Below are 25,333 nucleotides of genomic sequence, written 5' to 3' on the forward strand. Positions count from 1 at the left end.
GTGTCACATGATCCTTCAGAAATCATTCTGATTGGCTGATTTCGTGTTCAAGAAACATTTCTTCTTATTATTAATGTTAAAAACAGTCCTGATTATTTGATGAATAGAAGGCTCAAAAGAAAAGCCTTATTTAAAAAAAATTAATTACTTTACGGTCACATTTGACCAATTCAATATATCATTGCTGAATTAATTAATTAATTCAATTTCTTTAAAAAAAAAAATCTTACTGACCCCAAACTTTTGAACAGTAGTGGACCATAGAACTAGCATACTCCTTTAATAGGTTCCTGTGCAAGAAATGCCAAGTCATGGATTAGTTTCCTAAGGAAAAGACATACTAATAACATGATATGGCACTCCAATGTACTTCCATGAAAATAATATCATGTTATTACCAGGGTATATGTCCAAAAAAAATGATACTTCAATGGTACATGTCTAAAAAAAGATTTAAAGTAAATATATAAAGTAATACACTATATTGCCAAAAGTATTGGGACACCCCTCCAAATCAGCAAATTCACTTCCAAGGCCACAGGCACAACCACATCAATAGCTATAGACCTCCAACCTTGTGTGACCTTCCGATTAGCTCAAGAACAGTCCGTTAAGAATAATGGTTTTCATTGCCAAGCAGCTGCATTTACCCCTCACATCACCTAGTGCAATGCCAAGTGTTGGATGCAGAGCAGTGGAGACGTGTTCTCTGGAGTGACAAATCACACTTCCAGACCTGCAAACTCCTCAGAGTAAAAAAAAAAAAATTTACCCCAAGAAGCGCACAATCAACCGAGGTAAAAAAAGCTGTCTTTAGCGTCCCTGTTAACTTGCCCGCCCTCGCGCAGGTAACGCCGGTTCGGATCCCACTTGGAGCGGGTCGACTAGGATGAAAATGCGGGGGATGAAAATAAACTTTATTAAAAGTACGGGGGACACATCCCCCCCGTAATCTACGCCCATGCTTGAATTGAACACTAAACTTGCTTTCTTCCATCCGTCAGACTCGCGAGGTAGCCAGGCATCTCATTCAATGGCGAGCTCAGTTGACGCTGTGTGCTTCAAGATTCTGATGCAAGTGAGCTAAGATTCCGATTGGCCCAGAGAAGTCAGTTATAAGAATTATCCAATAATGTTTCGCATGTCTAGTCTACAGAACTGTAGACCCCCCCCCCCCCCAAAAAAAAAAAAAAAAAAAAAGCTTTTTTTCGCCGAAAAGCTACAAGTTTGCAGGTCTGCACTTGTAAAGTTTGGTGGAATGGGGATTATGGTGTGGGTAGTTTTCCAGGTTTCCAGGGGTTGGGCTTAGTCCCTTAGTTCCAGTGAAAGGAACTCTTAATGCTTCAACATACCAAGACATTTTGGACAATATCATGATCCCAACTTCGTGGGAACACTTTGAGGATGGCCCCTTCCTGTTCCAACATGACTGCACACCAGTGCACAAAGCAAGGTCCATAAAGACATGGATGAGCGAGTTCTCGTCCAACATCAGTGCCTGACTTCACAAATGCGTTCTAGAAGAATGTTCAAAAATTCCCATAAACACAATCCTAAACCCTGTGGAAAGCCTTCCCAGAAGAGTTAAAGCAGTTGTATCTGCAAAGGGTGGGCCAACTCCATACTCTAACTCCAACAAGGCAGGGGTCCCCAAAATCGGTCCTGGAGGGCCACTGTCCTGCAGAGTTTAGCTCCAACCACAATCAAACACACCTGAATCAGCTAATCAATGCCTTTATAGGACCTAGTAAGACATTGATTAGCTGATTCAGGTGTGTTTGATTGGGGTTGGAGCTAAACTCTGCAAGACAGTGGCCCTCCAGGACCGAGTCTAGGGACCCCTGCCCTAAGGCTTAAGAATGGGATGTCATTAAAGTTCATGTGCATGTAAAGGCTGACGTCTTAAAACTTTTGGCAATATATTGTATATCACATGCTTAGACCACATTGCAGTAATGAGAGGGGTTAATGCACATTCCTCATCAGGAAGCATGTAGGAGAAAAAGAGAGCCAGGAAGAGACTGTAAGACAGGATCTTCAAAGTGTTTTTAGGATGTGGCGCGATGCAAGTTAATCAGAAACATTACGCCTGAAAATGTTGAACGAGACAGACAGCACAACCGCCCAGTTTACCAGTACAGCACTAACCGCGCACATGTGACATTTCTGAGTAAACATTGCCAGAGGGAGAGAAAATGAATACTGCTCATCACGATAAACACTGCTGCAGATTTAAATACAACATCAGGCCTGCTCACATGAGTGTGACAGCAAATTCACACAAACGCACAAGGACACAAGGATATTTAAATATGACATACTGGTACAACCATCTGCAAGTACACATATGCCACATTTGAATATCTGCATTATGCATCAGAAAGCCACTTTATGGTTGGTTAATCTTCAATGATTATTGTACTGACTCATGAATAAGATTATTGGAGTTGCAGCATGAGGATGGAGTTTAATATTCTTTATAATGCATTTATTCCCTCCCCCAGTCTGAGCAACATGACAAAAAACACATTTGTTAAAAATACAAAATCAATCTGCATTTGAGTAATGTCGTTCTTTCTTCCAAGGGCAGCTATAACGATTTGGACTAGACGTTGACATTTGTACCCTTGTGCAAACACACACACACACACACTCATATATCAGTGTTATTAATGGTGGGGAGGGACACGATCACAATGTTTTTATTTACTTTTGCAACAGGCATTTAGCACATCAGTGCACTGCAGGACATAAAGGAGAATGAGCCATCACACATTTCAGTCTCCTCTCAGCTCTAACTCACCTCAGCTTATCTGGTGCCACTATAAACACCAAGCCAAGATACGCTGGTACTGCCCTTGGCACACAAACATAACACTCTCTTTGTTTCACACACATTCTGCATCTGATATGTACAAGCAAAGCAGCAGTCTAGCTGCTTTTTCTGAGGTAAACAGTGCTGACTTATGTAAATAAAGCACTAAAATAAGCATAATTTAAAGGTAGTGTGTTGAATGACACTTTAAGTGAGGTTCAGTGTTGTTTTGAACCCCCGCTGATACTAATTGTATAGACAAAAACAGTTCTTCAAAAAGCTTCTTGTGTGTCCCACAGAAGTTAGAAAGTCATAAAATACGATGCAATGCTAAACCAGTGTAGACACTGCCTGATTAAACAGAAATTTCTGAGGTTTTTAGGCTCAAATCAATGAAAGTGGATCAACCAGTGAATTTGTCCTTGAGTTTTTAATTTAATAACGTCATAAATTAAAACGGCTTTCAGTAGAGGGTTAATCTTGATTGTCATTAAGTCTAATATACATTAGAAGGAGGACCACATTTACATCAAAATTATAATGTTTATGTATGTTAATATACACAAACCCCAAACCTTAAAGAATAGCTATGTAATGTTAAAATCATTTGGATTCAAGAAAATGCTGTTTGACTTTCATCAAGTCCAACAAACATCTTTTTCAAACAGTGTTGAGTAGTTCACTTCATTTTTATGCTTTAAAGGTCCCGTTCTTCGCGATTCCATCTTTCAAACTTTAGTTAGTGTGTAATGTTGCTGTGAGAGCATAAATAATACCTGTAAAATTATAAAGTTCAAAGTTCAATGCCAAGCGAGATATTTTATTTAACAGAAGTTCCCTTTCAAAGCCTACAGCAAACGGCCGGTTTGGATTACACGCCTGCACTTCCTGCTGTAATGACGTCACTAGAACCGTTTGTTGACTAACCCTCCGCCCACAAGTACATGCAAAATAGGGGGCGTGGTCTTGTTGCTCTCCCACGTGGAGAAGAGCTCGCATTCAGCGCTTGCATATCCCCGTTATGGTAAGAGGCGGGACCTTTCCAGGCAAAGTGCGCTAAGCTGCTGTCCAATCACAACACGGGAAGCGCTGGCCCAATTGGAACTCGTTACGTGTTTCTGAAGGAGGGACTTCATAGAACAAGGAAATCATCAGGCCGTTTTTAGGACAGAGGAAACAGCGCTGTACAGATAAGTAAATTGTGTGAAAAATACTGTGTTTTTTTACACGTGAAACATGAACTCATGTTATATTGCACACTGTAAACATAATCAAAGCTTCAAAAACACGCGAAGAACGAGACCTTTAAAAATGTTTTTATTACTAAAGACTGTGTTGATTAAACTGCTTTTAAAGGCTCCTAATTTTGTTTTGGAGATATTCTACAACAGGTGTACATGCATCCAAGGTACTTTAATTTTCTAATAATAATAAGTGCAAATCACCTCTTTTCTCAGTGTCTGAAATGGCTCGATAAAGGATTTGGTCTCTCTAACACGAGGATTTGGTCCCTCGTTTCTGCGAGTTTACTCTGCTCTGATTGGTCAGATTGCCCAGTCATTTGTGATTGGTCTACAGTAGTGCGTGTCAAAAACGAAATGCCCTGTATCTGAATTTCAGCTCCAGATTGACTTGCGTACATTGTGATACGATCCGTAATGATGGCATCGGTTTTACTGACTACATCCCAGCAGGTCCTCATCTTTTTGAAGTGCATGCAAAGTAGATTCACTGCGCAGAAAGCAATGTCTTCTCGACGTGTCAACAGCACAAACCAAACTTTTCAAGGCTTCAGCTGCAACTACAGTGTATGAGGATGGGTAAAAATAGACGTATTTCACAGGCAGCCAATGAAGACCTTAGGCTGTCATTATGCAAATGTGTTACAAACCTACATAGGAACTAGACTTGCTGACGACTGGAATTGCTGACGACTCATTTCGGCAGTTCAGAATTGATTCTTTCTTTTAGGAGGCAATAACTTATGCACTTTAAAAATGTGCAGACCTTTTACATTTACAAACAGCTATATTACACACTGCATGAATGGCAATATTCAAAAAAGCATAATAGGGGTACTTACAGAACATTTCACTATATTTTCAGTTTAAATCATGATGCACAAAACATATTCTCAGCATAAATATGAGCTCTGAAATAAATGCACAGCAATCATGAGACCTAAACAGAATAAATCCTTAACCTGAATGTACTCATTGGCTTCAATGTCAAGGTCACCTGCTTCCAGAACCATCAGCATGCCATGCCGACACTTGGATATCAAACAAACAATATCAAATACACATAAGCCAGAGGCTAGTTGTGATATCGGGAGATGTGAGGCAAATAACAACATGCCTTGATTCATTGCCAGCTGCTATTTCAAGGATTATTAAATGATGCTGAATGAAAATGTGATATGGTTTACACCTGTGTGCATTGTTGTGTATGTGTGTTAGGTCACTCACGTGTGCCAGTCGGTCAAAGCGTGCAAACAGTTCGTTGAGCATTCGAACAAGTTCCTGAGCGGAGAGTGTAGTGGAAAGATTGGTGAAGCCCTTCACATCAGCAAAGAGAATACTGCATAAAACAAATGCAGACAGATCAGTTAACAGGATCAATTTTCTCCAGACTGAAATATTACAATCACTCAGTAAACAGACTGATTGCTATATTTGGTAACACTTTAGTTTAGGGTACATTTCTCACGATTAACTAGCTGCTTATTATCATGCATATCACTAAGATATTGGCTGTTTATTAGTACTTATAAAGCACATATTAATTAATGCCTTATTCTGCATGACAATATTCCTTCCCTTAATCCTACCTAATATCTGAACTTAACAGTAAGTTTAAGTAAGTGACTCTGAAGTGCCGACTCTGTTTGGGTGTGCCTGTGAGTCTACACGCTGATATGAGCAGATATCCAATCATATGCACTAAAGTTAGGGGGGTGTTTAGCCACGTTTTAAAGCCTTGTCAGTTAAATATTTCATTTGCGTTTTATATGTGCTGAGCGTGCACACTAAAAACCTGTCAAACACATGTGATTATTGGACTAAGTAGTCTTACTGAGCTAATACTGTGAAATACACACAGGGTTAACATATATAAACACAGTCGGTTATGTCTAAAGTGAAAGTAAAATCGCGTGTGTCTGTATAAGATACGAGCAGGTCTTAGCAGCGCAGCTTAGTGATTTTGAACACGTCCTTAAAGGGACAGTTCACCTCTACTCACTGCTCTTGAATAAAGTAATTATACAGTAGCTTTTAAACAATGTATATTGAAGAATATGCTGTTTTAATTTTAGCCTACATTTATTCATTACATTTCATACTTAAATACTACTGTTTCTGAGCTGCCACTGTAAATCTTTATATATATTCAATTTATATTATACAATACACTAGGAATGTGTACATGGTTCTTTTAAAGTAAAGTTAAGTTGAAGTAAGGTTTTTCAAGTCTTTTAAATAAAATAAAGAAAGAGTATTACAATAAAACAATTTTCTCTTTCTGTTCCTGTCGCCTAAGAATAGAATAGCAAAAAACCAAACCGAAAACCAGGGTTAAAAACCAAGATATGTACTGAACCGTGGACTAACTGTTTTGTTGCATCCCTACTACCAATTAAAGTTTTAATTTTGTTTGATTGTTTATTTTTAATAAGTTAATACTTTTATTCAGCTAGGATACATTCAATTGATCAAAAGTAACAATAAAGACATTTACAGTACAATGTTACAAATGATTTCTGTTTCAAATAAATGCTGTTCTTTGGGACTTTTGATTAAAAAAAATCCCCCCCAAAATGGCCATGGTTTACGCAAAAATATTAAGCAGCAAACTGTTTTCAACATCGATAACAATAAGAAATGTTTCTTGAGCACCAAATCAGCATATTAGAATGATTTCTGCAGGATCATTCATGCGACACTGAAGATTGGAAGCTTTTTCATCAAGGGTAAGCCAGTGAAAATGCTAAAATGGCTTCAGTTTGGCTCAATTTTGGGGCCAGTCAGAGCCTATTTGGTGCTCATACTGTGACTGACTGTGCTGCAACAGGCTACTTGTTTGGGTTATAAAAGAGAGTGACTCAGCCATAATCAAGGATGACTGAGCCATAACAGCGGGTGACTGAGCCGCAATGGTGGGCGACCAAGCCTTAATGGCGGATGACTGATTAAATTCAATTTGATTCTCTTCTATTCTTTTCATGATGACTGTACCAAAAAGGAAAAAAATTACCTCACGTTCTCATAGCGGTGAATGTAGATACGGTGAAACTGGTGCTGTAGGGTCTCATCCTCCACGTTGGTCATGTCGTTAATCATCTCCAGCACTACAAAGCGTGGCAGCACCGACAACACCAGACGCTCCTAACACAGGTGCAGCATGGGTAAAGCGCTTTATTAAACGTGGACTTAAATCATTTAGGCACTGAATGCATTTACACACACACACACACACACAAACACACACACACACACACACACACACACACGTCTGGTTCACTATCTTTGTGGGGACTCTCCATAGACGTAATGTTTTTTATACCGTCCAAACTGTACATTCTATCCCCTTACACTGCCCCTACCCCTAAACCTACCCATCACAGGAAACATAAAAAAACCTCATCCTGAATGATTTATAAGCCTTTTGAAAAGTAGGGACCGCTGGCTGCTCCCCACAATGTAGGTGATCTCAGGTTTTACTATCCTTATGGGGACATTTGGTGCCCACAATGTAATATAAACAATCCCCCCCCCCCCCTATTATTATTATTCAATCCTACACATTAATATGATACAGTTTCTTTTTACTGCAATAATAGCTTCAAGACATTTTTATCCAGTGCTAGTTTGGAACAGTTTATGGTTCAGTAGTCAATCAAACACCCCCAGGCGTCCAGCACACTGGGCTAAATATACATGCATATCAGTGTCTTTTCAAACTTAACTTCCCAAAAAACAGAAATGCATTTATCATTCAGTACAATGTGAGAATAAACAAAACACTGCAAGGAACATATATTTGGCATATACAGTATGTTAAAGCAAAATTTCAGTTTTTCGGTGTTTACATTTTTCAGGGGAAATTTAACTTGCACCTGCCTCGTCATATTGAGCTGAGGTAGGAGAAAGTATTTTCAAATTGAAAAAATGACACACCTCAGCTTTAATTCTCCTTTGTGATGCTGAAGGATAAAGAGTGTGTACTGAAAATATGCATTTAACAAGCCAGAGGTTTGTGCTCACCACTGCCTGGGCTAAAAGCAGAGGAAATTTGGATACATGGACATAAAAAAGAAGAGGTAGCACACACGCGCGCACGCACAAAGTGGCACCAGCATGGGCTCCACTTGACTGGCAAATAAAACCCACTTCAGCAAACAGCCGGAGAGCTCTCAGAGAAAGAGATGGGGGGTGGGGGGGAGTGAGATTCCCTAAGGAGTCTCAGAACCTTTCTAAACTAGCCTTCTGTCCCCATGAGATGCTGTTCTCATCTTCAAATCAATTACTCTCACCCACTGCGGCTCATTGCTGGAAAAGGACTGGGATATACTGTACAGTAGCAACAGCACGTGAGTGTGTGTGCACTTGCATGTAAACTACCTTTTAAAAAAATGTATGGTCAGGTTTTAAAAAAAAAATATATATATATTTCTATACCGCAAGTACATATTAAAGGTGCACTATGTAGTATTTTTGCAGTAAAATATCCCAAAACCACTAGGCCGGTGTTATATATTTTGTTCAGTTGAGTACTTACAATATCCTAAATGTTTCCAACTATTTGTAAATTGCTATTTTAACTAAGGACCAGGACGTTGCAGCATAGCGTCTGAGGAAGTCGCCTGTCAACTGCGTCATATCTGCGCTACCCTCGGTTTCGGGTTTTATTTGGCAGGATCGCTTTACTCTTAGCAGTGTTAACAAGTGAACGCACTGAGTAATATAACATAATTTTCAACACACTTAAATGTATCTAATATGATAAACAGAGCTGCATTACCTCATAATCATAACCGGAAGAGCAGAAATACTGCATGCGCAGGAATGTGTCCCGTCGTAATAAAAGTCCCGGTGCTCGCAAGGCGGGTATTTGTGTAACAATCACTTCAGCGGCCGTGATCAGCTCCACAACACTCGGCTGTGTGGTGAAAACCACATGTCCCAAGATGCTGCGCTCAAACTTTGCGTCATCAAACTACGCTTGTGTTTAGAATAGGCGACCTCTAGTGGAAGGAAAGTTGCATAGTGCACCTTTAAATTAAACAAAAAGTGACAATAAAAACATTTATAATATTTTACAAAAGTTAAAAATAAATGTTGGCCTTTTGAATTTTCAATTAATTTAAGAAACCTTGAAAACAAAAATATGAAGCATCACAACTGTTTTTAACATTGATAATAATAAGAAATGTTTCTTGAGCACAAATCATCATATTACAATGATTTCTGAAGGATGTGACATTGAGGTGAACAAGCAAGAGAAATGGGAGGAGCGAGTGAGACCGGGGACGTGATTGCGAAAGAGCGTCACCTGCGAGCCACACCGGTCCCGAGTCCTTGACTGGTGTCGCTCGTCTTTAAATGCCTCAGAGCTCCCTTATGAGAGGACTCGAGACTGGTGTGGCTCGCAGGTGACACTCTTTCGCAATCACGTCCCCGGTCTCACTCGCTCCTCCCATGTCTGTCGCTCGTTCACCTCGCCACACATAGTATTACTGTTTTTACTATATTTTTAATCAAATTAATGCAGTATTGGTGAGCATAATATATTTCTTTTAAACACTTAAAAATTTTAACCAATCTCAAACTTTTGAATAGAAGTGTGTGTGTTTTATTTTTCTTTGTGCATGTGGCATTACATGAACAAAAATGTGCCATGGTAACCACAGATTCTGCCAAAGTACCACTAAAATGACTACAATTATGGCTACTACTGTAAAATCATAATAATTTTTAATTTATTTTTTCAATAACTTGCAGTGCCCAATATAATGCGGATATATCAAACAGAATTCAAGGATAGAGCAAATGATAGCGCACAAACACATACACTTCCTGGAAACTTCCTCAAGCACTCTGGCCACAAACAGGTTTACATGTGTCATGGAGGGTGTGAAGGAAACTTTTGGACTTTGCGAACACTAACCTGTCGCTGGTTCTCCGTCTCCAGGCGGAGACGTGCCTCGATGCACCTGCGTGTCTCCAGAAAGGCCTGTCGCTGGGCGCGGTCTGACAGGTAGCTGATAAACATCCCTGCAGTGTTTATGCATAAGAACAGCAGCACCTGAGCTAACAGCTGGAGAGAGAGAGAGAGAGAGAGAGAGAGAGAGAGAGAGAGAGAGAGAGAGAGAGAGAGAAGAGAAACAGAGAATTTTACTGACCTTAAGAAGTAAACCGCAGGTGAAACTACACATAGACACAAATGAACTAGATCCATTTATCAGCTGCTGACGAAAATTCACATTATGTTGAATTTTACATCTGGAACTTATACACAAATACAGCATAAACAAAGGTCCAAAATGAAGATTTTTGTATATGTGCCAATGGCGAGTGAATGAGAACATTTTCCAGCCATATATACGAAACCATAAAACACTATTGTGCATTTCATCCTCATTTTACAGATACCAGCCACCGCCAAGTACATTTTATTTACTCGCCAAAACCATTTTTTTCTGGCATTTGGCACTTGGCAAATTTTAGACCTTGAGCATAAGCATACAGGAGAAAAAATACTTAAATGCTTATTTTAATTTAAATGCAATACTATTCCCTGGGAGACAGGAGCTAAATGTCATCTTTCTCTCTCTTTCACACACTAACACACACATGCACAATAATGTGCAATTAATAAATGTCAGCCAGTAAGCAGCAAGCATGCATTTCAAATGTAGTCATTTAAAGGGGTCATGAATTGAGAAATCCACTTTCCCTTGAGCTTTTGATATATAAAAGGTCATCTTAATATAAGAATATCCTGCAAGTTTCAGAGCTGGAAATGTCCTTGTTAGTCAAAGAAAAGCTTTTATTGACAGCTGGCTCAGCAAACGAGCAAATCTGTGAATGTTTAATTCTGTTGCCATGCTCACTGACTCGTGCATGTAATGGCATGACATGTTATAGATAAATAACATACGCCGACGTGGAGCTCAACCGGATCAAACTTCCAAGCAATAAAGCTTATGCATGTTTTAACCATGTCATAAGCTTCCTTTGGATTCCAATATTATTGGTGCATGGTTGAACATTATTTTAATGAAGATCCAGCTCAAGTGGGAAAGACATTGCACGTTTGTTCACTTAATTTTGCCACGGATTCGTTTGTAAATAAGAGACTGGATTTTTATGTGAGAGTATTGCCTTGTTATTGCGTTATCTTTAATATCTACTGATTATGCATGTGTCTAACTAAACATAACTTTTACGCTGTCACAGGCTGGAGTATCCTTTGTACTTGGGGTGCTGTTGGTTAATTTGTCCTGCAATCCCGTGATCAAACTTGATTGTGTATTGGTTTGATTGTGTATTGTGGCCAGAGCTTGCACTATCACTATCTTCAAGAGCAAGGCTAAAAACCAGGGAAGAAAATAGCCTATTACTTATTCATTATGATGTTTGTGAATGTAAAAACCATGCAAACGTCATAAGTTGACCTAGAACAACAGTATATATATATATATATATATTATATATTATATATAATATATATTATATATTATATATATTTTTTTTTTTTTTTTTTTTTTTAAAGTCAGTTCATGATACCTTTAAAGGCTAAAGCAAATTGATTTTTTAGTGTTAGCTTTCCAGATCCAATGATTAATGACACTGTGATTAATATGTCAATATGAAGCTGAAGCCATGAAGATTTTCCATGATTTTTGTCTTTCTTACATGTGCAAGTACAGATTAGAACAAACAGAAACATGGACTTTCTTGCTGCCAAATTATGATTTGCATATTTTAGCTTCATAATAACATGAGCTAGCCTTTAGGCGACAGCTTAGCTGTTCTCCTACCATGCATTTTCAATTGGTTTCCATTTTCTGATTGGCTAACCACGTCTTTAGAAACAAATAAACAAACAAACAAACAAATAAAGGACTCTTGGAGCCCCTCCACTAGGCCAGGGGGATCTGCAGAGGTGAGAGAAGATTGATCCCAGATACTACCCATAAATACTGCGTAATATATTTAGTCTGGATTGAACCAGTTAGCCTACTGTAATCAGTAAGAAATAAAAAAATTGACATGGCACTGTATTACAATCAGAAAAAAATCTTGTTTCTACCAGTGATAAGTTTGTAAATGTGTCAGGTGTATGAATTCTGTTAACCTCTGTTAGGCCACCAAATAAAACATGAATAAAGCCTTCAAAAATTGTAATGTAATGGCTGCTATGAAATTTCCAGGGCTCAGAGTGTATTTAAAAAGGTACAATTAGTGTCTAATCAAGCAATTTTGATTGAGACATTCTGAGACTGGATACAACAAAACAGAAGACACAATGTCTTTGTTGACCCGGAGTAAAGTAGCCCATGAGCCACAGCTAAAAAGTTACACACAGAGGTGCATATTTATATTTAGAAACGAGAACAAACACTGTTAGTTTACTGGATTTGGAACATTTACTGTCATACCTCTCAGAGGGATCCAAAAATACACACGCTTTACCAAACATGTGGTGAAAATCTCCAGAGAGAATGATGTAACCACCTGCAATCATTAACACTCTAAAACAATCACTGCAAAACATGTTTAAGCATGCCTCTGCACCTATTACTACAAAAGCCTCACGGGCATTTGTTTGTGTGTGTGTGTGCGCATGCGTGTGTGTGCTCGTGCATGTTTCTTTCAGTTAGACACATCCCTTTTGGGAATCTAAATTTTATGACTGATTAACAAGCCCCCCCGTCCTTTACAGTTTCAATTACTCTTGGTTTTTTTGTCCCGCGGGGGCATTAAAGGCTGCCATTTCAGACAGAGCCAAGCAAAAGGACCCTAATTAATACAACCCCTCCAGATACACACACAGGCCGCAGAAACAATGCAGTAAACATTATCAACATTCAAGTATCAAGCTAGCATGCAAATTGACTTAAATATGACTTCTGATAATTGTAGCCATTTGAAATTGTAAATTATATTTACAAACACATAAACAACACAAACATGCACTTTAGCAATGTGTGTGCTTTATGAAATAAAATAACACACACACACACACACACACACACACACACACACACACACACACACACACACACACACACACACACACACACACACACACACACACACACACAGAGGTCAGTGATGTGGACAGTTTTAATGGGAAAGCTCATTATTTCATCCTTTCCCCATTCAAATCACTGACCTTACATTATCTAGCACTGTACAAATGCCTCTCGACATACGAAAACATGAACTGCATACAGACTAATGTAGATGAGTCTTTGCGGGTGTGTTTCTTAGAATATGGTTCTTAGCTTTACATTTATCTACAGGTAATTTTCCCAATCAGTTTAAAGTCATTTTATAGACCGCACAAAAGTTACCTGGTTGGCTTAAAATTTTGAGTTCATTGAAATTAAACATTTTAGTTAATACAATGAACATTTTTGAGAATCGACAACCTTTATTTAAATATTATTAAACGAATTTTTAAGCATATTGGGTAATTGTGTTTTATTTGTGATGATGCAGTGAAAAAAATCTAAATTGTGCTATTTTCATGATTCAGATACAATAATATTTTGAGTTTCTATTTATTAAAGCAATTTCCTTCATTGCATTAACTGAAATTTTTTATTTCAATAAACTTATCCTTAAGTTAACCAGGTTACTTACTTTTTTAAGTTAAACCAACAACAAAAAATATTACAGTGTACTTGAACCATATTGTAGTATGACAAACAGAAATACACAATAATTGTCTTAATTTTGAACAATATGTCTAGTTAAAGCCTAGAAATATGTCTAGAAATGCCTATTTGTGAAATGTTTTAAAAAGTATGGAAACCCATAAAGCCCCGGCACATGGTGATGGAAAAAAATATGAGATTGGAGGAAAAAAGAAATGTTTTGCATTCCCAATGAAACTTTGTGTTTGTTCTTTGTGCAAGGGAACACAAGCTTTCTTAGACTTAGTTAAACAAGTTTATTTTAAACTTACATTTTTTTTGCTACTTTTTGTATGATATAAAGTTGCAATTATTGTCAAAATTGTGAGACATATGGGCCAGTTATAAGAACTAGTATCAACGATGACACACAAAGTCTCAATTATAAGGAATAGTCCATAATATGAGAAATAGAATTGCAACTGAAAAACAACAAAACGTAAGATATAAAGTCACAATCGTGAGACATAAAGTTGCAATTGCAAGGAACATTCCAAATTTTGCAGAGATATAAATTGCGGAAACATGAGAACTGGCTTCTATACAAAATCGAGGCATTATATGAAATGTATTTCATGCATTGTGGCTTAAACATCAAAACACGCTTTGTGGCCATCGTACATTTCATTCCGTGCATGTAAATACAGCATGAGAATTTGCAGAGCAAATCCGTTAAATCAGTTCTAAATGAATACTTCAAACACACACACACACAAATACAGTGCACTTTAACTATAGCCTTTAACACCATAATTATCTCAGCAAAGTACAGTGATATCCGTCAGCATGCAGCAGAAATCGTTAAGAGTGACTGACTCTCATTGACTGCAGCAAATGAAAGAGAATTAAAAAACAACAACCGCAAAGCGTCTCCTAGACCAACAGATCTAATGAAACTGTTAATATCAACATTGTACTCCAGCCAGAGAGTCTTCACCACGCCGAGGAGCTGAACTGAGATTTAATTAACACTCCATTTAATTACTGGGGTTGATTACTGTTGTAAAATTCTGCCTCTGAGATTTCCAGTAGATGGGCTGCTGTCCACTGATAATTCAGCCAGCGAGCAGTAACGTTAAAATTCCCAATTGATAAACTTTGAAATTGAAATTTGACATTTAGGGTATTTTTAAGTGGCACACAGCAGCCATTCTCCATGGAGCATCTCACGGCAGATGAGCAATCATTGCGGAACTAGCTGTATTTTCACCGCTGCTCGCTGTGACCTCTCGGCAGCGTCGAGATTAAACCCCACAACCTTTTCTTCTGACAGACCGGACCTTTAAGTGCTATATAGCACCTGTAACTGAGATAACCTATAGAGTATTTCCCATTCCCGGCACTTTTCACTGATGTGGTTAGGGTAGATCTCAATCAATTTTCAATAAATAGAAAGGTCCTGTATTCTTATGGCATGTTAATCTTTGGTGAGAGTGGATGCCACATTTTATTTGATGTTAAACAGACAATATGTTGGAGTTTTTATTCATTGGCTATTTGTTGTATTTTGATAAGGTTATTCACTGAGGTACACATTAGATATTATATTATATATTAGATTCATACTGAACAGCATTCTATCCCTCATTGCCGTGTCAAATTAAATATGCCATTTACTCTTTCTGAGGTATATTATGAAGGCAAAAAACTCATCACTACATTTTCACCTTGGCTCTCTGCCATAAAAAAAAAAAACAGGACGACCTAGCCTTCTCACTGGAAACTGTGGAGGTTTGTCTGAGACATTTTCCCTAATCAAGCCTGACGCATTGGACCGTTACCTAGTAATCCTGTCCATGTTGCTTTCTACACTGTAATACTGATCTCAGTACAATTTTACACTATCATTGTTAGCAGCAGATGATTGTTCTCAAGGTTTCCATTACACGGCAGGACCATCTACGGTGTCAACGTTCAAATGCTTGATTGAAAAATACATTATTAATCACTCATACATGAAAAAACATTGAATTGATTGAACCGGTCAGCCTGCTGTTATTGATTTCTGCACTGTACATGTGTGAAAATCTACATGAGCAAAATGTGTTGTTTGCTCACTGTACGGATACATTCAGGTTTCTACAAGACTGAGTACTGTGGAATAAGCTTTGCTAGACCCCGTTTATTTCATCTCAGCCCCAACCCCCCCAAATGTAGCCTCCTTAAAGGGATAGTTCACACAAAAATGAAAATTATATCTGCTTGTTCCAGACCTGTATGAATTTCTTTCTTCAACACAAAACCGTTTCAAAAGATGATGGACCCCATTAACTTCCATAGTATTGAAGAAGAAGAAATACTATGGAAGTCTTAGAGGTCTGTCAAATGTTATCCATATTCTTCAAAATATCTTCTTCTGCAGAACAAATAAATCATTCAGGTTTGGATGAGTAAAGGATGACAATTCTAGTTTTGGAGGGAACTATCCCTTTAAAAATCTGTGCTTTTGTGATCTCAGTTCATGCAGCAAGCAGCCTCAAACCAAACTTTGTTATATTAAGTATCATCTTTTAATGGCAGACCACGGCATATATAGGGCAGTAATTTTGGGCATGGAGCGCTGCCCCCACAAACGATGCTCCACTTCTCTGTCACTCTCTGTTTCACAAAGGGAAAAGCAACAAAAGAGGCTACCTTTTTACTTTATTTTGGACACTTAAGTCAGATATAAAATGTCTGCATTTCATTGGAAACAAATTATGCTATAGGGCTTCTCTCTGAACTAACTTCCCTTCTTCAGAAACATATTATTTTAACCATCCTTTTTAGTGGATATATGAAATTAGCTCTTATCCAAATTCACACAGGTTCCCTATAGCAGAATGGGCATGTCATTATATTGAAAAAATGCTGTACATGTTCCGTAACTTTTGACAATCAGAATGTGTCTGAGAATTCCTCTCTCTATTTTTGAATCGTTACTATTTATATTGTTACTATACAAATTGTGAAATTATTCCAATTTCAAATAACTCAGCAATTACTCCAGTAGTCAGTGTCCGTTCAGCTGTTTGTAATCCAGAAATCACTCAAATATGCTGATTTGTTGCTCAAGAAACATTTGAAAACAGTTTTTTTTTGTTGTGTGGTAACATTGTGATACACTCAGGATTATTCAATGAATAAAAAGTTCAGCCAACAGAACAGCATATATTTTAAACAGAAGTATTTACCAAAATTGTAAATGTCTGTACTATCACTTTTGATCAACTTAATGTGTCCTTGCTGAATAAAACTCTTTGAATTAATTTCTTCTAATATTAGTTCTTTGAATTTCGATGAAATAAACACAGTCTTAGAGACCACATGATCCCTCTTTTCAAAAACATTTTTAACAACTTATATATTTATACAAGGCTAAAATGTCCACACAAGGAGGCCAATACCAGAAATCTCAGACGTTGAGGATATTTTTTTGTTCTTCATTAGAAAAACGTATAAATATTACATTATGTTTTTTGAAAATGTAATAAAACAGAATGTTTTCTGCAAAGGTTAGATTTAGGAAATAGAATATACGGATTGTAGGCCTACAGTATAAAATCATCATGAAGTCCCCATAAATCATGGAAACTCTGTGTGTGTGTGTGTGTGTGTGTGTGTGTGTGTGTGTGTGTGTGTGTGTGTGTGTGTGTGTGTGTGTGTGTGTGTGTGTGTGTGTGTGTGAGCCTGTTTATGTGGTTTATGAGGACACAAATTTGTATAACTACATGGGTATTACACTGGTATTACACTATAAATGTGGTTTATGAGGACATATCAAATGTCCTCATAATTCAAAAGGCCTTAAAAACATACTAAATGATGTTTTTTTTAGAAAGTAAAAATGCTGAATGTTTCCTGTGATGGGTAGGTTTAGGGGCAGGGGCAGTGTAAGGGGATAGAAAATACGGTTTGTACAGTATAAAAACCATTACGCCTATGGAGTCCCGGTAAACCACATAGACCAACATGTGTGTGTGTGTGTGTGTGTGTGTGTGTGTGTGTGTGTGTGTGTGTGTGTGTGTGTGTGTGTGTGTGTGTGTGTGTGTGTGTGTGAAATATCAGGACACAAATGATGACATATGTATGTATGATGACATATGTTACAAGGAGAGGGTGAAATATGAAGACATTACCCATGTCCTTTCAAAAGGCTTATAAATCATACATATGAGTTTTTTGAGAAAGTAAAAATGCAGAATGTTTCCTGTGATGGGTTTAGGGACATGGACAGTGTAGGGGGGTAGTAAATATGGTTTGTATGGTTAAAAACCATTACTACTATGGAATGTCCCCACATTCCACAAAAACAAACGTGTGTGTGTGTGTGTGTGTTTGTGTTTATTGTCAGTAAGTACGATTTAAACTCAAAACCTCTCGCTCTTAATGCAGGAAATACATTTCTAGTCCACATCTCCCTGCACTTCTCCTATCCACAATCCCCCCTACTGCCCACAACACTCTCACATTGGTCTGGAAGAGTTTGTGAAGTGTCTTATAAATGATAGATTGATACCCTTAAGGAGTTTCCATAAACCCAGAGAGAGCACAAGAAAGCAACCGCTAACTGACGTCCATCTTAACCAGCCATTGACGGCATTTACGTAGCGCTAAACACCAAAACAGGTGTGCGGTCAGGTCTGAGGGTGTGTGTGTGAGAGCGCGTCCCGCAGTATAAGCGAAGGAGAGGGAAACAGAGATGGGAAACGAAGAGATGCTGGCAGACAAGTGTGTGAGTCAGAGAGCCCTTCTCCATATCTCCCTCCCACGCATGCTATTTTTACAGTCTACCTCACACAGCATCTTCGACCACTGCTTGGACGCACACATTTTTGGGTCTGGTAAAGATGAGTTTGGCTATTTTGACCTGAATCTGCATGTAGACATCTGGACCTGGCCTGATTCAGCATGTGAAAGGACACCAAACAACTCTGTCTGTCTGTCTCTCTCTCTCGACTGTAATCACAGTGAATAATCTTTGCACTCTATAATTAACTCACAGAGCTTCCTGTCTCTTCTCTGTCTGTTTTGTGTGGCTGTGTGCTTGTTTTTGTGTGTGTTTGCTTGTTTGTGAGCAGCATGTGTGCGCAGGTGAATGTCACAGAATAACTGTAGTGCCTCAATTTAGACGTGATATGAAATGATCACATGTGTGAAGCCTGACCTCAGGTCATCTTGTCATTTAGAATCTCTCAAGCATCTGACAGAGAGAGAAAGAAGCTTTGTTGGCATTCATACACACGCATGCAACCGTGTGCACGCAATTAAAAGCAACGTATGAAGGGATAGTTCACCCAAAAGGAAAAACGGTCATCATTTACTTATCCTCATGTTGTCTCAAACCACAAAAGAAGATACTTTAAAGAACACCGGTGTGAAAACAACTTTGAACCCCATTGACATTAATTGTATGACCCAAAAAAATGATAATTTCCACAGAAGAAATCTATTACTTGAATTGTTTTGTGGATTTTTTACAATTAATATTTACAAAAGCATACGTTTTTCTACATATATTTGAAAACACTGCCAATGCTTAAGCTCTCCTCAGATGTTACTGAAATGGGTAACTGACTGCAGTGCTCTATTATGACTGCTTTGCCGCATTCACGAGCTCTTCTTGACCTTTACTGACCTCTACAAAATTAGGACCGCGAAAACAAGACATCAATATCAGACAGAACAGCACAAGGCATACCGCAGCGAACGACCTTAAAATGTCACTTTCAGCACCACGTTGGGTGGACAGCGACCGTCGCGCCAAGGTTCAATTCCTCAAGCACTGAAAACATCCATTTGCACCCGCACCGATGCACACAAACTTGCCATGATGTAATATTGCGCGTTTCTCTGATTCACTCTGGTCTCACCTGATTCGTGGAGATCTGCGCTCGAGGGGGCACCAGCAGCTGGAGCGCGATGTGCAACGCGGAGGTCAGCAGTCCCGCCACGATGGCCCAGGTGAGAGGCAGCGGGAGCATGCTGTAGGTGGCAAAGAGCGTGAAGAGCACGTACCCTATCCCATCCCCGAGCAAGCCGTAGCCCAGTCCCGTCGCGAGAATCTGCGTGGCCATGGCGACCCAGGTCACCGCACCGCTGTACTGCAGGTAACCGTGCGAGCTTGTGTCCTTGCGCACCACAACAAGAGCGCAGATGACCACCTCGATGCCCGTGAAGAAGCCGAGCAGCATCCCTTTGATCGGGTCCATCGGCGTGGACGCCAGGGTCAGGTGCAGCACGAGCAGGGTCAGCTTGGTCACCACGTCCAAAATGTTCATGACCACCACGGACTTCCGTCGCTGGCCCAGGAAGTAGCGCTGGTACAGGCGTTCGAGGTCCCTGGATTTGAAGGCATAGCGCAGCGTGGGGAAGATGACCCCGCGGTACGTGTAGCCCCAGCTCAGGAAGAAGTCTGAGTTACTGGGCGCGCAGTCGATCTGCAAGAAACCCAGGTCACTGCTCGAGCGTTCGGGGAAGACTTTAGTGCCGCCGTTGTTGTGCCGGTCGCTCACCGACGTCCTGCCGGCGGAGTGTTTGCGCGAGCCCTGCGCGTGAGGCTCGTCCGGTGAGACGGGTTTCGGGCTGTGCTCGTGAATGAAGCGCTGCTCTGTGATGTGTCGCACGGCATTCTGCCACAGCAGGCGCTTCGGTCGGTTCCCGTTGTTGTTACTCGGGGTTTTGTTGATGGTGTACAGCTCCTCGCTCGCGCTGGAACAGCGAACCTCTGACAACTCCATTGTTCCCACGCCAGACGCGGTTCTATTTACCTACACGCGTTCCCAAAACACAGAGAGAGAATACGAGCAGGTGTGTGCGAGGAAGAGTGAAGGCGAACCGAATGGAGAGTGGAGAACGCATCGGGACAAGCAGACAGGTCCCACGGCAGCTGCCGCTCATCATCATACGTCTTGTCCTCCGCGAACGTCAGAGCGATTCGGTCGCGCTGGCTCGTGCCATTTGGCTGCGCAGCGCTACAGCATGGCATGCGCCCGCTCGCGTGCTGAACAACAGCGCATCTTAACGCGATCTGACGAGGAAAATGACCCTGTTGTCTGCGCGTATTACCCCCTGTGTTGCTGCAGCTGGTCTTGGTGTGGCTCTGTTCTCTCTATCGCAACCAGGATGCACATTCAAGAATGTTCAGGAGTCCTTTCCACAACGCCATTCCGCCCCTCGCGCGGTACAGTCCAGTCGTTTAGGCTACTGTATGCGGCTCTTCTGTGGTATTTCCCCCAACTCCAGGAATCTTTGTCATATCCAGGGGTGAGGTTAAGAGCTGTCGAGACCTTCCTCTTCCTCAGTCTTGAGGCTTTCTGGTAACAGTACAGGTCGCGAAAGATGTAGAAGCTGAGTGTTGAAATCCAAGAATAATATCAGTTGAAACCAAACAAAAACATGCAGGCAAAAACAACAAAACGTCAATATCAGACAGTAAAGATACTGAAGGCTTCTGTGATGTTATACAGAAACATCCAGTGCGCCCGCTCATCTGGTGGAGATGGTATTTACACTAAGAAAAATAGAGAGAGGGGAGGAGTGTGTGTGTGTGTGTGTGTGTGTGTGTGACTGAGTCTTCCCGACGTCATGAGCTCCTTGCCTCTTTTTCCTCCCCGCGCGCAGCTTTTGTCTCGGGCACCGCAGAGGAGCGCGCGCAAGAATGGGGCAGTGGTACAGGACATTTAACAACGTATTCAAAAACAAAATAAATAAATAGATACATTTAAGTGAAGTCAAAAATCAATACTAAAATTATTGTTAATAGCCTATTATTCATGATTATCGTCAATAAAACTCTTGACAGTAAACTGATCCTCTTTAGCAAGCGAGAACTTCACGGGCGTACATTTATTAACAAAATGTAGGCTATTTGGTCGGACAACCAGCTTATTTGACAATTATCTCAACGTCACTTAACAAGCTATTTACATACTGAATGCTTCCAAAACAAAAACTCTTTTCAGCTCTGCTTTCAGATTTGGTGGACCCAGTGATTGGAATACAGAAAGCTGTGAAATTTGACAGGCGAATATCGTCGTTTTCAGTAGGCCTAAGAGCGACTTAATGACTGTAAAACAAAAAATGAGCAAAAATCTCACGTATTATTAAAGTTATCTTGTAATTCGCTTTTTTCGACTTTATCAGGATATATTTAGAAACATAACACACTTAGCTCTAGCGCCGTTACCCGTGACTCACCGGCTATTCGTCTTGTTCAAATATTTTACAGCGTGAGACCCCAAACGCGGCTGATCAAAGCGGGCCGACGACGCCTCGCGAGTGACTCATCACGTCCCCCGCTTGCGCTGCCGGCTCTTTTTTTAACGACTGTGGGTTTGTACCATACAAGACTCTGTCTTACTTTCCAGGAGTTTCTCCCTGCGTTCCTCACTTCCTCATTTTTACTTCTTTTTTTTTTTTTGCTTGCTCTGAAAAAGAAGAATGTTAAACCGCCACAGGAAACTGTCGGCGGCAGCAGCGTCCGCGCGGTCACCGGCTGCTCTGGGCCTCAGCATGGCTGTTCCTTTAGTTAACAGAAACACACAATCAATGTATAGGCTACACAATCATCGTCCAATATCCCTTATCATACTTTAAATGACAATGGAGATTTGGCTAAAATACATGTTCACAGTAGTGACCCAGGACCACAAAACCAGTCATAAGGGTCAATATCTTGATTTATATATGATCTGAAACCTGAATAAATAGGCTTTCCATTGATGTATGGTTTGTTACCAAAAGACAAAAACACCTGGAACATGAGGTGCAATGAAAATGTCCAAATAATTAAAAAAATGATAATTTTGACAAAAACAATGTATTGCTATTGCCACATATACCCGTGTGTGCCGTGTGACTTGTTTTGTGGTCCAGGGTCACAAATAATAATCGATCCAAGCTAAAACTGTGACTGGTTAAGAGATAGTTCGCCCAAAAATAAACATTTTCATCCTTTACTCACCATCATGTTCCAAACCTCTTTCTTCCGTGAAACACATAGAAGTTTGAGAATGTTGATGCTTTAACCCCCCTATAATGAAAGCTTGTCGGGACCAGACAATTATCCAAGCTCCAAACAGGACAAAAGCACCAAAGTATGGTAAAAGTAATAAAAACAGCTTATGCGTCATATTCCAAGTGTTCTGAAGCCAAACGATAGAAATGCACTTATGCATATTCAAATTTGAGACCAGTGGAGTCTGGCATCTGATGTCAGAGTCTTCATCTGCCAAGTTTAAATATGATCCGTGCTTCATAGAAGAGAAAGCGTTTTGAAATGACATCAGTAAATGATGACAGAATTTGTCATTCCAATAATGTTGTTCTGAAGTTTCCGCTGGCCAAACTTCACATCATCATAGAACCACTGCCTGTTTTCTCTTTATGTATAAAAATTGCTTTACATACACTACATACACCACTGTTTACATTTTTGGGGTGATTTTGGGGTGACAAAATCAGTGAGATTTTGTCTTCAAGTGCTCTACAAGGCAGCATTTCTTTCTATTAAAAAATACAGTAAAAACAGTAACATTATGAAATATTGTTAGAATTTCAAATAACTTTTCTATTGGAATATATTTTAAAATTGATGCAAAGCTAAATTTTCAGCATCATTATCCCAGTGTCACGTGATCCTTCAGAAATCACTCTACATATTCAAGTTTACACAATATATAAATATTTATATATTACAGACACACTTATGTCAAGCTGGGGATACCACATAAAACTCGAACGCAGAGCTGTCGTAGGTCCACATTTTCCAGATGAGGACACTGCTGAAAATATTTGTTAAGACCTCAGTATAGTAAAAAATAATATTAATAATACATGAGTCATAAATAAAGCAGGATAGGCGACATACACGTGTCTGAGGATGTATTTGACTGCATCACTATGCATTTGAATGCTGTTGTGCAATCTGAGGTGGAGGAGTGATGTAAGCAGGCTGCTGATGATGCGATTGGTGGATCTCATGAATGAAGAGAGGACATCCTTCAAGTGTGAATGCAAGAGTTGTAGAAAAGCATCACATGTTCGAGGAATCCGTGTACATATCTGTGTGTTCATGTTTTCATGGATAAGTCTGTGAATGCTACTGTGCCATTATAGACCAAAGCTTATGTGTGATTGCATATTTGTCCATTTTGGTTTTCCAATTAAATGTGTTTCCAATAAAAAAAAAAGTGTGACATTTGAGATGAAAAAGTGTGACATTTGAGATTATTTCATTGAGGAGCAAAAGTCAGATCTCTCACAATGTTTCTCAGTTTTAGAATGTGTTGCAATCAGATGAGAACAGGTCATTATCATGGCTTTTATTAGCATATTTAAATGATTTCTGGAGGAACATGTGACACCCAAGACTGGAGTAAAGTTGCTGAAAATTCAGCTTTGCATCACAGGAATAAATCACATTTTAATATATAGTAAACACCAAAAGTAATTTTAAATTGTAATATTTAACAATAGTACTGTTGTATCAAGCTGTTCACTTTATTTAAGCAATTCATATTGATTTAACACCATTATATCAGGTTTCTGGTTCAAATATAATTGATTCATGTTAAACTGACTTAAAACCCGTTACTCTTTGACATAACTTGATGTGTTTATTTTGAAATAACATGATTCAATCAAGTAAGCTGAACAAACAGGACTTTCACTTCCCATCATGCTTTGCAAATGGGCTGAATTTGGAGAGTAAAATAAAATAAATAAATAATAAATAAAATTAATGTTTAAATAAAATGCTATTTTATGCATTTCTAACAAGATGAGAAAATGGAGAGACTTTTTAATGTTTTGTTTTGTTGTTATTTAAAAGTTTGTGTAATGTTAGTGTTTTTTGACGTAACCATTGTGGTGAAGTGTAGAGTATGTGCTTGGGCTGAGGATCTGCTAATAATAATTAAAGTTGTTTTAATAATAAAAAACAACTACTTTGGGCATGCCATGGATGTAACAAAACCATCTAGCCAATACAATCTTGTAATGTAAAAGGTTTTCTAAATGTTTTAAAAAATAGCATTTCACTAAATAACAATAATCAATTAAACTGGATTACTTGTTTTGTTTTTTTGTATTCATTTCAGAGTAATCAAATGTAATAGTTTTGGACAAAATTAAGAATGTTAACCTGATTTAACTTAACTTATCTGTTCATGTTAAATGAACACAAATATTTCAAGCTGGTTGAACATCATCCATTGTTGTTAAGATAATGTGGTGTGATCACGTGGAAATACTGTCCACGATTAAATCATGTTCAACCTATGTGCTAATTTTTTGAGTGCGACTACCCCTAAAATAAAACATTTTTAGAATACAAATGGAGTTAACGTGAGAATAACATGTTATCCCCCCCCCCCCTCCCAAATACACCTGTTTAAAAAAATGACGTGCAGAATAAGCACATATTTCTTAACTGTCTAATCTCTGTGGTAAACAACATCTATGTTCACCCAAAAATGAAACACTTGTCGTAATGTACTCACCCTTATGTTGGTCCAAACTTGTATTGATTTTATATCTTCTGCAAAACACATAAGAACATTTCTACGAGAATGTTAGTTCCAAAACATTGACCTTTTTTTACTGTGAAA

The 25,333-nt window shown here is 39.0% G+C and overlaps 1 protein-coding gene across 2 annotated transcripts in view; it reads right to left on the bottom strand.

Moving 5' to 3' along the window:
* Positions 1 to 22,090, bottom strand: part of adcy8 (adenylate cyclase 8 (brain)) — a 70,147-nt gene extending 48,057 nt beyond the window's left edge. Inside the window, exons 1-4 of one of the 2 annotated variants that reach the window (XM_067452548.1) lie at positions 19,595 to 22,090; positions 9,983 to 10,132; positions 7,070 to 7,200; positions 5,284 to 5,395 (exon numbers count right to left, since the gene is read on the bottom strand). In XM_067452548.1, coding sequence (XP_067308649.1) covers positions 5,284 to 5,395; positions 7,070 to 7,200; positions 9,983 to 10,132; positions 19,595 to 20,461 — 1,260 coding nt within the window. In that variant the 5' untranslated portion in view covers positions 20,462 to 22,090. The remainder of the gene's footprint in view (positions 1 to 5,283; positions 5,396 to 7,069; positions 7,201 to 9,982; positions 10,133 to 19,594) is intronic. The other variant, XM_067452549.1, reaches the window with a different exon arrangement.
* Positions 22,091 to 25,333: the final 3,243 nt, after the last annotated feature.

The sequence above is a fragment of the Pseudorasbora parva genome, chromosome 9 (genome assembly GCF_024679245.1).
Source record: "Pseudorasbora parva isolate DD20220531a chromosome 9, ASM2467924v1, whole genome shotgun sequence".
Taxonomy (NCBI): Eukaryota; Metazoa; Chordata; class Actinopteri; order Cypriniformes; family Gobionidae; genus Pseudorasbora; species Pseudorasbora parva.